The following is a 15,400-nucleotide window of genomic DNA, read 5'->3' as shown; positions in this document are numbered from 1 at the left end:
TCTGAATACATTAGCTTTAGTGGCCTTGTTTCACAACAAGCTTTTCAAAGCACAGCAAACATAGCTGCTGAACAAATTACATATAATCAAAGTTTGTGTGCGTGTGTATGATATTATCACAAATGTAAACATAGCTGCAAGCCTTTGTGGAGGAGCAACAAATCCATGCATTTGGCTTTGTTGAGACACGTATAGGACCTGGGCTGCAGGAACACTGATGGCTAAGTACATTCCTCAGACGGTTTTCATCAAGCTGTCTCAATCTATTTGTTTCTGTCTTTAGAGTTATTTGACTGGAGTTATCTCTTAAATAGCTCGACCACTGTGGATATAGAAGAATTATTTTTTTTAAGTTGCTGCACTGGTGCAATTATTTGTCATTTTGAAGAAAAAAAAAACAGTACACAAATTTTAACACATGCATTCATGCACCACAGCTTCACATGTGATGATTCTGATGTGGTGCAGCTCTTGGTAGGATTCAGTGACGGGCACAGGATGTTCTATCTGTTTGACATCTGAGAGAATTTATAGGATGAGCCGCAGAGGAAGACATCAATGCAGGGACTAATGTGCTGATTATATCATTTTAAGAGACTTCAAGTCTTGACGCAGGCCTCTCTCTCGAACCTGAAGTAAACAGTGTGTTCACAGCTCTGAACAGGTGCTCAGCACATGTGAAAATTACATACAAGCACATTTTTTTGAATGAATTTAATGACGCTCCATATCAACTAACCTGTTTGCAAGCACGTTTTAAATGACAAATTCAGCAAGGCATAATAAAGTCAGCAAATTCTTAACAACATAACCGTAAGCCCGGCTCACTTGACTGCAGAGTTGTGCCTCTGCCACAGTTTGCTCTAACCACATCCTGTTGCACAGCTTTGAAACTTCTGGGTTTAGAAAAATGTACAAAGAAGCTGCAGCAACACAAGACAAGTAATTGTGAATGACTCAACTTGAGATGTGAAGTTTTAACAGTCATGGCTTGACTGCACTTACCTGTGTCCTCAGTTGTCAGTGAACATTTCCAATGAATTATATTTATATGATTTTTTTTAAATTCTTGACTGCATCTGCAGGTGCAACATAAAATAGTGATGTTGTAGAAACATAAACAAAACAGCACCTAATGCAGTTCTGTTGCACATTGATATTAATTTGGTGTAGACAGAGTAATCCACCCTTGTAAAAAACGTTACTGTAAGTTACAGGAACATCATTCACACCAAAGCAGAAGGAAGTTGACACACTGAGCTCGGGGGATTTGTCACGAGTGTTAGCCTGCTGTAGCACGATGATTTACTCTACCTTAAAGGACTTAACTCGACGGCCAAATCATTAGACAAGCTTTCTGTCTTTGTGTCCAATAATAATTGGCTCTTACAGTATTGCTTTCATAATAAACACCAATGTCAGACGAGACATGAATTGTTCTGGTCAATGCTGCATGCTTGTCCGTAGTCGGTAGTTTCAGATAAACCAAAGCACTTTGTTGTTGTTGTTTTTTAAACATATCAATTTCTTTTCCCCCAGCAAATACTGAAATCAGAATTTTCCGGACCACATGGATAATTAGAACAAAGCATCATATATAACATTTTAAACTCCCCCACCCCCCCCCCCCCCCCCCCCCCCCCAACATAGACACCTAGCAGAAAGCTTTGACTTCATTGTCTCCATCTGTTGCAGCCCAAAAACCCAAAGGTCCACTGCTCATATCACATGATTACAGTCACACATATTCCAGCTCATTCCTTTAGAGACGGTTGAGCTGACATTTCCCCCTCTCACCTACGCCTCTCACTTCCTGCTTCAGATGTCACACATGATCACAACCCCGGGCAAACATATTCAGCGTTACCACGCTCACCTCAGCATGTTGCATGTAGTGGCATGTGTGTGAAACTCACATCTTACAACATGCAGAGTTTTCTGTCTATATACAAAGACCACGAGGACAGTGGTGCAGAAGGGGGGAACCCGGGTAGCCAGACTCACAGCTGGGGAGCTACTGTGTACACCAGGCTGACTCTCCTCAAGCTGTAAGCTTGCATGCACATGTCACAATGAATCACTCCACACCACTACATCTTTGCACTCAGGATACATCTGCATAGCTGATCAGATGGCATGTCTACTGCAAGCTGGAGTAATATGTCCTTATAGTGTGTGTGTGTGTGTGTGTGTGTGTGTGTGTGTGTGTGTGTGTGTGTGCGTGCGTGTGTGTGTGTGTGTGTGTGTGTGTGTGTGTGTGTGTGTGTGTGTGTGTGTGTGTGTGTGTGTAATGTATTCATTATTTTCTTAGTAGTTTAGTTGTGTCAGAGTATTTCAAAAGCAGTATAACTGAGACAATAATTCCATTGCAATTCATCTGTGTACAGTGTAAAGCTGTTGTGTTCATCTAGTTTATCTATGTTTAGCATAAGCACATGAAGCACGAAATTACAGGTAAAGTAAGGAAGAGTTTTTGAACAATATATACAATGAATGAATGATCAATTAATAGACTTCTGAAAATCCATACTGACGTGATAAGGTGCGGATTCACTGGATAATTTCTTTGAAGGAGTCTATGTTTGTGTTATTTGGTAGTTGGTGGGATCAGTGTGATGTAGAATAAATTAATTTGTGAATGATGAGACCTTCAGCTGAAAACACTGCATACGTAATAAGAATCCGAGGAGCCTAAAGTACACAAAGCTTTAGTTCTCTGTTTGTAACAAAACTGGACGTTTTGGGCTTTTTTGTGTGTAGTTTGCATCTTTTCCTTTGGAATGCATTGGCTGTCTGAGATATTTGCTTTTTTAACTTAAATGGGACACGAGTTAAAAATGTGTACACGTGTGGTTGTCTGGTATGTCTCTCCTTCTGATAGCAAAGTGGTCTGGTGACCTTTCCAGGGGCATTCACTGCCTTTCACCCATTGTTAGCTGGGAAAAGCTCCATTCCCTGTTACCATCACTTTGATAAAATGGGTTTAGAAGATTCACTGATTGGTTTGATTGGTAAAACAAACACATTAGGCTTCACGTGGTTCTTTTTCTTTTTTGTTTAATGTGGCTGTAAAGCAATCCTCCTCTGATACAGTTTTTTGTGCATCTCGTTCTATCACTAAAGTTTGTAAGTCTAAACCTTATAATTGTAACATTTGTCACATTATTCTATAGGACAGAGATTACGAATGCTAAATATACTATGTGTTGTGTTTAGAAATGCACTTTTCGATACTGAAAATAGGACGTCGCTGCTTCAGACATTAATAAACAGGTTGAACATTTCTTACTTTGTCTGCTCTGTTAAGCTTCAGAAAACTGTTTGAAATGTTCAATTAGTTGTTTGTTGCTACGTATTGTTACCTGGTCAAGATACATACAACTGTGTTTGTTATGTCCACAACATTAGTAACAGGTTGAGCTTCTCAGATATATAAGTGGATCTCACCCCTCGGGAACAAATCTCAAATGCTCAAGGCTTGTTTCTGGGAGTATCTTTCAATGCGTAAGAACCATTATAATAGTGTGTCAGTGGATCGGACGGCCCACACCCACAGCCTTTGTGTCCACTCTTCACACAATAGCAGAACTACTTTTTCCCACCGTGGCCACATAAAAAGCAAGACAAAGATGAATTGTCCTCACCGTGGTGCTCTTTGAATTAAGAACATAAAGAAAGAAATGAATATGCATTCTTGTTGCAGCTTTTACTTTTTGTGGTATTGCTGAAATCAGTAGATTTTGTGATGAAATACTATGATTCCATGTCAGTTTGTGTTGATTGCACTCCAACAATGATAGGGGTTGACCTATATTCTTTGCTCACGTAACACCACAAGGCTGACATAATTCACATATCCTTGTAATATTATCTTGGCTTGTTTTTCTTGCAAATGACAAAACAGGTTTTAGATAGGAAAAGCTGCAGACATGCCCAGTGGGCATCAACAGGGATTCTTTTAAACGTACACGTGGCATGTTCATTTGTTTGTCGTTTTAAAATGTATGAGACATAAATGTACTCTGCTTCACCAAATGATGTTACTTTTCAAAACAAAAGATAGAACTGATACTGGAGCGTGACCACATGAAGACTGATGGTTTGTAACATTTGTGCATCATGAGACAGGTGATTGTTTCGCACCAGTTTTCCTGTTCAAATGATTCATACAGAGATAACAAAACTCATTTAGACAAAAATATTTTACAATGTGGCATCAACAAGTTAGTTTTTTTTTTCCCCCCTCAAAAATGTGGCCACACCTGTAGATTATGTTTTTAAATCCATAATTAAAAATAGAACATTTTAACAAATGGGCACTTATTGGGTCACATGAAGTGAACCTCCTTTATAACCATGAATCTTTAACATGCACACAGATAAACTGCTACAGGCTATTGCTTTGCGACATACCTGCATCTTTTGAAAAGCTGTGCCTCAACCAGTAAGACGTGCTGTGGCAGGTAGACAATTTGTCATTTTCCCAGAGGGGACATTTTAGGCATTCAGCTGGTCTCCACCATGAACCAAACAAGCAGAAAATGGCTCATAGGGAAGAATATTTGTTTTTATTTTAACTTGAAGCTATCTCCGACAGGATTCACCCATAAACCTTTTACCTTCTTTGTCCGACATATGTTTCACACAACAGCCGTGTCACCTGTTTGTACACTGAGCTAAAACCTGTTACATTTTATTTCAGGGCAAAAACAAGTACAAATAAACTGAAAGACCATTAAACATTCAACTATAAAGACAAAAAAGACTCATACATTGTCAACAGAGACACAGAAGCACAAGCTCATTTCTGCAATCATTTTTAGTTGTACAGATTTTAGTGATTCCGGTGAAAATGTCTCCGGTGAATTGCCTGGATTTGGAGCTCTGAAGAGCAGTCTCTGATCATGTGAAAATGTGGAAATCGCCCGTCTGCTGCCATGGAAACAGGGCAAGAAAGATGGACTGAGCGTGCAGGCTTTAGGCTTAACATGAGGAACCAGCAGACCCATATAGATGAGTTACACTGTGCTGCAGCACACAGCTGTAAGGCCAAGTCACTTCCTCATGCATTGAAAAATAAGAATGGCTAGAAACAGGCCTTGTTTTGCCCCTGTAGCATTTTCTGCTATAGAACTGTGTGTGTGTGTGTGTGTGTGTGTGTGTGTGTGTGTGTGTGTGTGTGTGTGTGCGTGTGCGTGTGTGTGTTATTGTGTCTTATATTGTAGAATATGTTGAATAATTACACGTCATTTGTGTTAATGACACTTAACTATATTTTCCGTATTTCAACAACAGCACGTGTGAATGTGATTGTCAGCCATTCGCTTCTTTTTCTTGTGACTCATTGTTTACAACGGCATTGCATGTGTGATTATTCTTATACCCACAGACACGGGCCATAAGTGCATACAAATATAGAATCTACATTTGAAGAAAAACTTGAGTCATACCAAGCATGTCATCCAGGAATACACCGGCAAAAAAGAAATCCGGTGAGATGTATAGATAGAAATAAATACGTTAAAGCATGGTAGGCTATAAGGTGGAAATCCCTCAGCTACGGTCACCAGAGACTAGTGATCATCATCACTGTTGACTATTTCCATATGTCAGTGTCTTTTTGTAAGACACTGAACCCCATGTACTGTGCACGTCTCTGTATGACAGCCTTCAAGAGACTGACAAGAGAACTGTTTTGTCAGTTTCTACACCCGTAGGGTTCAGGCTTATTTTACTTTTCAGTTTTGATCATTTATGGTTCCCATTAAAAAAAGGGGAAACGCGTCTGGTCTCATGAGTTAATCCAATATTTTGAGATTCTAAATGATAAAGTGTATTTATATTAAAAAAAAAAGAAGCTTCAATTATTTGAGTGCTGACTTAACTTCTACATCATGAGAAAAACCTTTTCGGTGTATTACATTTTTTTTTAAGATGCAACTTTTACATTACAGGCAATGTTACTTTGTTGACAAAACATTGCTGCTCAGTGTTGGGAATTTATTTAATTTTATTTGCGGTGTCACTGGCATGTTTTTTTTCAAGTTTAGTTTTTTTTTTTTCCCCTCAACTCTCTGAAATTACCAGTACAGTACAGTTGTTGATGTACAGGATAAGCCTATCAGCAGTGCCAGTGTGGCCTCATTCTCAAAGTACATTACGTACAATATGCAGCCATATGTAGTCTCAGAGGCGTCTGTGTTCTTGGCCGTGGACTGCGGTCAGTCCGAGGCACAGCCGGTCCGGAGGGTGCTCGTCACAACAGTGGCAGATGGCCTCTCAGTGTTCGATGTCAAGTTGAGCTGATGTCAAGCTGACCATTTCAGTGTCATTTGTATTCCTTTTTATAAACATGTTAAGATCTTGACTTGGCCGACACCCACATGGAATTCATACCAGCACGGGGAATGAGAAGAGTCGAGTAACGAAGAAGAAAAATGTATCTATTCAGAAGTTTATCATTTATTTTGCTCAAAATGGCTTTCAGTTGCTCTTGAGTTTGTAGAAAACCGTTTACACCAACTGTAATGAGTGTAATGTGACCGTATTGTCTTGAAATGAGTAATGAGTCCTTTTAAAAGCACACATTGTTGTAAGACACTCGGGCTGTTGTCTGACAAGACTGCACTTAAGGGTAGTAAAGGACAGACAAAAGGGGAGTGGCATCACAGATGTGCACAGCACTAAATTGTGGAGTCTTAAAAAGAAAAATGGATAAAACCATTTTCTGTACAAGGATCGACTAGATTAAGTAGCCTACTGGGAATTCAGGATGGGTGGGAGTTTTGGCCCGCCCTTGATTATCGTTTCACCAAAGCAGCTCCAGTATATAGACATTACATAACTTCCATCCATGCACAGAACAGGCATTGTGCATTTAAGTCAGAATGTTATTCTCCCCTACCTCTGCTGTGAGACAAGTCATGTCATTAATTTCACTGGAATTGTCGAGTTAACTCTTTACTGTCACAATAAAGTCGTTTTACCCAATATCTGGAATTTCACCCCCATTGCAAGGTACTAAGGTCAGGTAGCAAATCAGCACCGATTACAGTTAAAGTGTCACCACAGAGCAAGTTCACAGCTCAAGATTTGTTTTACTATTCAAAATGAAATGACTAGCAGAAAACTGAATAGTTTCTGCACCGATCAACCCTTCAGGAAGGGTAACCCAGACAAGAGACAAATTGTCCAAAAATGTAAAAATGCCAGTCATAGCTGGGGCAGAGCAAGACACGAGGTCTTGCATTAGCTAGTTTAAAGACTTCTCCTCAAGTTACCTTTTCAAACTGAGGAAAATACCAAACCACACCCTCATGCGTGAGAAACGAGCACTTCAGAATTTTGCTAAACTAGTGTGCAACACAAGTGGTAGTTCGACATGGAAAAAGCCACCATGAAAGTTTAAATTTACATTTTTTTTATTTTGCATATTTAACAAAACGTGTGCATTCCAGATTTACAAAACAGCTTGCTTTGTGCACATTCACAAGTCGCCAGAGCTGCTAGAAATCAGTGGAGCTTCAGTTGTTTCATGGCGCGCCTGCTCATCGATGCCACCCTGGAGTTTGGGACAAGGCAACAGATGACCAGGAACCCACACTTCTCGAGAGCGCCAGTCGGGCAGCTGGATGGTGGAAGGTGGTTGTACAGCCATTGTTCAGTCAATTAGACAGTGATGCAACTTGATACACATTGGAAGTGGAAGAGTGTAGAGGCAAGGCTTGTGGAATGTGCAGTGGACAGGAAGACTGCCCTTCATGCAGTCTTCTCCTGTTCGATGGCTGCAAAAAGCAAAAATATGTTAAGTTCCACGACAACAATTTACAGAATGTTTCACTGGGTGCACAAGACTTACTTTCTTTGGTCGGCAAAGTGTTCTTCTCCTCGGTAGCAGTCTTCTTCAGCTTCGTTTTGTCAAAGCCTTCGACTTCTTTCAAGTCTGGTTTGTCATCCATGGCTCGAGGTGGTTCTTTAGCAGGGGGAAAAAAAACCCAAAGTGAATACACTGGATCTTTGATAAATTATGTACTCGTCTTAAAGGTTAAAGTGGAAATGGATGACACGCATGCACAGTCTGCCAGACTTGGAAAGAAAGCGGAGCATGAGGCATGTGCAACAAGGGGCCACCGCCCTTCCAGGCGATCAATGAGACCACCTTCAGCTGCGCGAGACTCGGAAAACAAAGCCCGCAGCCCCTTCGAACACAAACCTCCCACCTGGATTTAACCTAACGCAGCGTCTCCACACAGCAATAATCAGTGTCATCAGTTACTCGACAAGAGCCAAAAAAAAAAAAAAAAGCACCCTTAAACACTTATCTAAACCTGACCGTGTTAAGCGAGACAGCATGCTGGAAAATAAAAGCCGCAGATAAAAATCTTACAAAAGGCAAGGCAGTGATTTAAAAGCTGTCTTCAATCCAGTGCTAAAAGGTGAGCAGACTTACCGAGGTTTTGACGGCAGAAGTGGAAATACACGGCTCGCAGAGGAATGAGCAAAGTACCGTCACAACCTCGAGCCCTCCTTAAATACTGCGCAGTATGCAAATCAGCCGTGACGTCACCACACTCCGCTTTTCCACATTATTTGTATTATTAAGAAACAAACGCTGCCTACGATTAAAACATAATGGACGACCACACCAGCTTGAGCATTTGCTTAAATAAAAACAAAAACAAAAAAACAAACCAAAAAAACGTGATGGAAGTGCGTTTAAGTGAACAGCTGACTCACAACAGGCTGAGTGGACTGAGCCTCCTTATTTTTGCAGCTCTCACTATTAAAACGCTTCCGCAGCTGCCCCCAGATGTTACTTCACGCCGAAAAGCGAACAAACCGCAAGCCTCCAAACTGATTTCTTGTCACAGGGCAGTGAGTTTGGGTTTAACTTCACACAGCACATTATTAGAGATCACAAACTCAACTGCGACACCCTGCGGTGAAATGGAGGAACAACAAGACTGCATCTCTCGGAATGCCTGCGGGTTTCATCCAAAGTGCTCAAGTGCTACAGTCAGTGTTATATTGATCAAATTGTACTGAATCACAACTAAAATTATTGCTGTGTGAAATAAGTTGATTTTTTTTATTTTTATGGAGCAGTTTTCAGACCGTAAATGTAATTAAAACTGCTCCATGCTCACCTTAGGGTCACCAATTGACTTCACGTGGATGTGTTTGTGCTGTGGGAGCAAACTGTAGGAGCGAGAGGAAACCCATGCACACACAGGGAGAATCCGCAAACTACACACAGAAAGGCACAGCCAGTTTTTGAACTCGCAATCTTTTCACTGAGGCGAGCGCACGAACCACTACTCCACCACCCAAACAGTGAAATTAAAGAAGTAATAGTCGAGTGAACGCAGCAAACAAAGCATGATAAAAGTAATATGATAAAAGGATTAGAAAACCATGAGGGAGAGAGTGAAATAAATATATGTTTGAATGTGAATGCATTTATAAAATAAATATACACATATACAAATATATAAACGTGTATACATAGTAAACAAATAAATTTTGTGGAGATGAAATATAATATATTGTTCAGTTAATTTGTAACTAAAAAGGCAAATGGGAAAAATTAGGCACTATAAAAGTTAAAATATGTTTTCTTAAAATACAAACATAATAGATTAAGCCATAAAATCTGAAAAACCTTTTTTAAAGGTTTCAGTCATATGGAAGTGGTTTAAAATGCAGTGACAAGGCCTCAAAAGTATTAGTTACCTTTTCGATTGTCAGTATCAATCATTTAATGCAATGCACCTGTATACAATATCTGCTAAAAGTACATTTGTCAGACAAACAATAAAGTCTACAGAAATGACACAATGGTAAACAAATGTATATTTATAGGAGGACATATCTCTATGAAAAAAACCCAGGGTAAATTGTAATTAAGTATTAAACATTGGAAAAATACTCATGAAATTACAAGTACCGGTAAGAAAAATAGCATTGAAGTACTAATGAGTACAAAGATGTGAGTATTTATAGTGTATTACTTCAATCCCTAGCAATTGCAATAGGCATTGTTGAGGAAACATGTCTTTCAGTTTCATGCTTCCTTTTAAAGAAAAAAGGAGAAACAATAACAGACTGCCAGAGTACGCAGATTCAAAATATACATTTATTTACTTACATACAGTATCATTTACAATTTAATCACAAAAGTTTCAGTATCATTGTCAGCAAGAAAATGTGACTTCCACACAAAAATAGCTTCAAAACAACATCACAGCATTAAAGCAGTTGCCAGCCGAATGTCAGTGAGTCCCGTGTCACTTATTGGTGAAGTACTTTGAATAAGCCTTGTTGTAAATCACTTGGTTGTCAACTCGGACGACGTTCCTCAGGTTTTGCCAGAACCAGGGCTCTGCGGCTGCGGTTTTCGGCCACTCAACAACACTTTTCCCACACAGCCTCTTCCTCAGGCGCAGGAAGTGGGAGTTTTGCAGGACGGGCTCCAGCATCAGCAGCACAATCACATCCACATTTTCATCAAGCAGCCTTTGGTGGGCCAGGTACATTGCCAGTCTGAAAACCCCGGTCTTCACGTAGCCCTCTGTCAAGACGAACAGCGTCTTGCGGCTGTATTGGATGCTCTGAGTGAGGTTGTCCACAAGCGGGACCCCCAGGGGCCAGTCTCTCTCCTCCAGACACAGAGGGAGATGCTTCTCTCCTTCCTCTTCCAGTTTCACCCGCAGATTCTGCATCACCCACTCAGCAACCTGTGGATCCCTTGTGTCATACGTCACAAATAAATCATATACACTGTCCTGTGACTGCAACGATCTGTATCCTTTCAGTTTTGCTTTGACATAGTGGAGGAAGTAAAACGCATCCCAATAAAATAAGTGAGCAACGGTTGCCACAAACATAAAAGCGATAGTGAGAAAGGTTGTGAAAATATACATTAAGCACGCCAGACTGTCATTTACACACTGGTTTATGTCAAAGTTTATCAGTGCTTGACCCTTTTGGTTTGCTGGTGTGTCACACGTTACCCTGGTGGTCAGTCGAGGGAGCTTTATGTCACTGTTCTCAATCCATAATATGAAATCCATAGAATCACACGTACATTGGAATGGGTTTTTCCACAAGTACAAAGTCTTGATCCGATTTTCAGGCCCTGGTTTGAAGCTAGATTGATTGATGACCGTTAGTTTGTTGTAGCTGAGGCTTAGAGTTTGTAGACTTTTTGGACCGTTTGAGAATGCTTCGTCCAAGTAGAAAATATCATTATGACTCAGAAAAAGGGAAGTTAAAGTTTTGGAGATATTTGAGGTGATCCCTGTCAGGTTAGACAAAGAGTTATAGCTCAGATCTAAAATTTCAAGGTGATCAAAGTGTTTTAGTTTGTCCCAATCAAAGTCGGTGAGTTCATTATGGTTGATGCGCAGTACGGTGAGGTTGCGTGGCAAATTGCGATAAACATTGTCAGGAATCTTTTTAATGTGATTGTAAGATATATCTAAAATTGTCAAATTAGTAAGGTTCGTGAACAGTTTTTCATAAGTTTTGTCCTTCTCTTTCCAAAGAGTCCCAAGGTGATTATTTGTAAACTGAAGTTCTGCTAATGATTTGCTGTGCATCTGTTTTGATGTCAGTGTGGAAATAGAGTTGTAACTCATATTCAGCACTCTCAAAACCGGCAAGTTCTTTGTGAAGTTTAAGGTCTGTGTAATCCCAAATGCTTTAAAGTAGTGCGAATTGTAACTGAGGTCAAGCACTTCTAGTTTTTGAAGCTCGATGAAGGCGTTGTCATAGGCCAGATCAATCTTGTTGAATGACAGGTCCAGGTATTTCAGATTAGGCAACCATTCAAACTCAGTGCCATTAAGAGCAGCTGAAAATCCATTTCTTGACAGGTTAAGACAAGAAATATTCCCGTAGCTGTTAAACTGCTCTGGAGCGATGAAAAACAGATTATTTGAGCCGAGTGCAAGCACTCGTCCAGAGTGAAAGCATTCGTCTTTTACAAGGCCATGGGTGATCTGGTATTCAAAGTCATATCTGTGGGATTTTAAGTTGGGTGAAAGAGAAAACACTTGTCTCTCATTGTATCCATAACTCAGTTTTGGATGACTGTCCCCTGGTGTCGGATACAGTCTGTTTTCTGAAAGATATATCAATTTCAAATGTTGAAATTGTTTGAATACAGTGGAATCTGTGTTAATGATAAAATTTGTACCCAAATTCAATGCAGACAGATTTTTAAGCCCGTACAGAGGACTGAGTGTGTGGGGTTGAATAGTCTTGAAGACCAAAGCCCCCAAATGCAAAGTCTTAAGTGAGACAAGATGTGAAAAGTCCTTTGACAGATTTACTGTCGTAGGATAAAGTTGAAGGCCATAGTTGAAGGACAAATCAATATATTCTAGCTTTGGAAGGTATTTGAAAAATGTGGCATCACCAGTGATCACTTTCATCAAAAAGTTAAATGATAGGAACAATTTTTGAAGGTGGCCGAGCGTCTTAAACCAAGAAGGATTGAGGAACTTCAGTGAGTTCCCCCCCAGGTTCAGCACTTCAAGCTGTGTCAGATTTTGAAATGCGTTTGGATGAATATTGAGAGAAATGTTTCGGCAGGTTTCACAAGGATATGGAGCATTTTGACACCTTGGACAGTTCCCTTGTATTTTTAGCAGTTTGAGATTGTGCAATGCATTGAAACCTTCTTCACCTATGTATTGTATTTTGTTAGAACCCAGAAGTAAGGTGTTCAGTGTTCGGGGTAATCCTTTAGGAACTTCTGTTATGTTGTTATAGGACAGGTCCAGAATCAGCAGTTTGGTCATCACTGCAAAACTGTTCTCGTGAATGATGAAGTATTTCCCACAAGGATTCCAAACGTAGCAGTTTTTGGATAACCACAGCTGCGTCACATTTGCTAAACCAGCAAGACGCTTGTCATCTAAAACTGTGATGTTATTATGGCTTAGCTGCAGGTATGTTATGCTGAAAGGAAGACTTTCTGGAAGTTTTTTTTGATAAGTGCCAGCCATCCTCAGATACTGCAGTTTTGTCAGATTTTTGAAAGCATTATCATGAATGTCCACTCCCTTATCATGATTTGCCCAGTTCAGATTGAGCACAGTCAGATTCAGTAGCTCTGAAAATGCATCAGCGGGAATACTTTCAATGGAATTTTCTGACAAGTCAAGTTCAGTTGCATTGCTGGTTATGCCATCAGGTACTTTGGTGAGATGACGCCCTCGACAAAGAAATCTCACTTGGGATGCATTGGTAGCTGAAACATCACATGGGAACTTTGGCGACATCCATTTAGGTTTGCCTGGAGCCAGATGAACCTCACACAGGCAACACAGCCAGATGAGCACCAAGCATATCCAACATGTGGCCACCTGTGGATAAATAATGAAGTTAATGAGATGAAGAAATTTGGAAACTGGAAAAGTATACATTAATTACTTGTTGCTATGTTGTGGGATTTCATTTTTGTTAAAAAAAAGATAGAACTTTGGTCCATTAGCCATGTGGAGGCTCTAATATTTCTCTCAAACCAAACAAACTGCCAGATTTCAGTTTCCAAATCCTTTGGGCTATTTTTAGTGAGGTACAACAGCGATGCTATTTGCTTGGTGCATTGAACTATTTCCAAGTATTTCTGAGGTTAATGAAGCTTAACCTGTAAAAAGAAAAATACAACACATTTCAAAAGGAGACATTTTCATCCATCACGAGCATGGCTTGACTGATGGCTGTGCTCCATTATGTTCACCTCTTCAGTCAGATAATACGACAATGCTCCTGCAACTCACCTAAAGCGAATTTAGCTGTACTTCAATATGTCCTTTTACTACCTGTCAACATTGTTGTCAGTGCTCATAAAGCACGAGACTCTAGTTGTTACAGTCAGTTCACCAATTTGAACTTATCTTAAATATTCAGCAATTTTTTGTTTGAATTACCGGTAATATGGTTGAACTTATCTCCAGCAGGGGGCAGTATTTTATCAGTGAAATAATGCTTAAAAATAACGACCTTGTTCTATCTTGTGTCTAATCTTGTGTGAATTACTCACAGACTACAAAACATTATAAAGTAATGATTGAGCTCCAAAGTGCTCTGTAAAAGTAGCACATAAATTAAAACAACAAATGAAACGCTGATAAGTCTCTGAACCAACTCACACAGTCAAGGTCAGATACTTTTCAATATGTATCTGCACATGTTAATATTAACATTTGCCACTCGAAGATGGTTTTACCATGCCAAACAATCATGAGGGGGAAAAAACAAAAAAAGCAAACTTAATTGTATGAAGTCAAATCATGCTATATGTGCTCCAGCGTTTAGTGTGTCTTTTGTTAAACCAGTGAATGTGCAATGTTTTCTCCTAAAAGTCCTGTGGGTCTCCTTGAGCATCTACCTCCTTCATTTATTCCTTCCTTCCTTTTTACACATTTGTCATGAATAACTGGAGATACATTTTTTTTTAGCACCCACAGGACAGTAGTAAGTTTAAAACTCTGAAATTAAAATAAAATGGTTGGCTGCATAGAGTTTGTAACACCCACAATATGATCTGCAGCTCTGCAATGAAGGGAGGAAGCATAGAGAGTAGCATTTTAAACTTTAATGGACTGTACACCATTCAGAGCACATCGAAACTGCTTCTAATGAGTTATATGAACATCCCGCCTCTGTGGTTTCATAAAAATGTAGACAAATTTAATATCAAGAAATCCTGCGCCTGCAAAACCATGAAGCATGATTGTATACAGTGTTGTACACCAGACACTCATATCAGTGTAATCCTGCTAAATATTTCAGCTGAGGAGATAAAAGCAAACATCTCTATCATCTCAAGAAAAAAAAAAAAAAAAAACAATTTTCACAAAACTTACCATTATGCATGTACTATTGATCTCTTGTGATCTCCAAGGGACAGCCTTGCAAATGGGTAATGCTCTGGAACTATGAAATATTTCAGGTAAGTTACATAAGAAAGACAGAATTAATACTTTTTGTTCACACCAGCCATGTAAGAAGAGTTAAAGTGTCTTACTTCTCACCCTTTCTCTTGGCGCCACAAGTCAAACAATAAATAATTTGGGTGGGTGACACAATCAGACCGTTTCTGGGGAAGAAGTACCGTGTGAATTCAAGAAGTGCATCTTTTTCATTTCCCCTTTTCAGCAAAGTCAGTGGTTTCATTGGTAGTCCAGACAAGATTAAAATCAAATAGGTAGCTGAGTGCTTGGTAATTCCTTCAGAGCAGTAAGCAAGACACATACAATTACTCAATAATATTAAATTACAATTGGCTTTGGAGACATTTAAACAGCATGATATTCACAGTGTCTTTCATTTACAGAAGTATATTCAAACTAAAGTGAGACACGGAACTAAATGTTTCTGTCCATTG

At 39.6% G+C, this 15,400-nt stretch overlaps 2 protein-coding genes across 2 annotated transcripts; both read right to left on the bottom strand.

The window, feature by feature from the left end:
• Window positions 1-7,411: 7,411 nt before the first annotated feature.
• On the bottom strand, window positions 7,412-8,527 carry tmsb4x (thymosin beta 4 X-linked). Its single transcript, XM_080498522.1, has 3 exons — window positions 8,450-8,527; window positions 7,859-7,972; window positions 7,412-7,784 (listed from the first exon to the last, which is right to left on the bottom strand). The coding sequence occupies exons 2-3, from the start codon at window positions 7,956-7,958 to the stop codon at window positions 7,759-7,761; spliced, it is 126 nt and encodes a 41-aa protein (XP_080354648.1). The 5' UTR covers window positions 7,959-7,972; window positions 8,450-8,527; the 3' UTR covers window positions 7,412-7,758.
• A 1,759-nt stretch (window positions 8,528-10,286) lies between these two features.
• Window positions 10,287-13,842, bottom strand: tlr8a (toll-like receptor 8a; the record flags this gene model as incomplete). Its single annotated transcript, XM_080498198.1, has 2 exons — window positions 10,287-13,303; window positions 13,833-13,842. 2 exons carry the CDS (start codon window positions 13,840-13,842, stop codon window positions 10,287-10,289), a joined length of 3,027 nt encoding a protein of 1,008 aa, XP_080354324.1.
• Window positions 13,843-15,400: the final 1,558 nt, after the last annotated feature.

This window comes from Blennius ocellaris, assembly GCF_963422515.1.
Source record: "Blennius ocellaris genome assembly, chromosome: 6".
Classification (NCBI taxonomy): Eukaryota; Metazoa; Chordata; class Actinopteri; order Blenniiformes; family Blenniidae; genus Blennius; species Blennius ocellaris.
The sequence above is the reverse complement of the archived record's forward strand: the minus strand, read 5'-3'. Positions and strand labels throughout refer to the sequence as shown.

What these genes read in the sequence shown, in the direction of transcription:
- tmsb4x (XM_080498522.1), bottom strand. Translation starts at nt 7,958, where the DNA reads ATGGATGACAAACCAGACTTGAAAGAAGTCGAAGGCTTTGACAAAACG. An exon ending in CACTTTGCCGACCAAAGAAA is followed by an intron (nt 7,785 to 7,858) that starts GTAAGTCTTGTG and finishes TGCTTTTTGCAG; the next exon opens with CCATCGAACAGGAGAAGACT.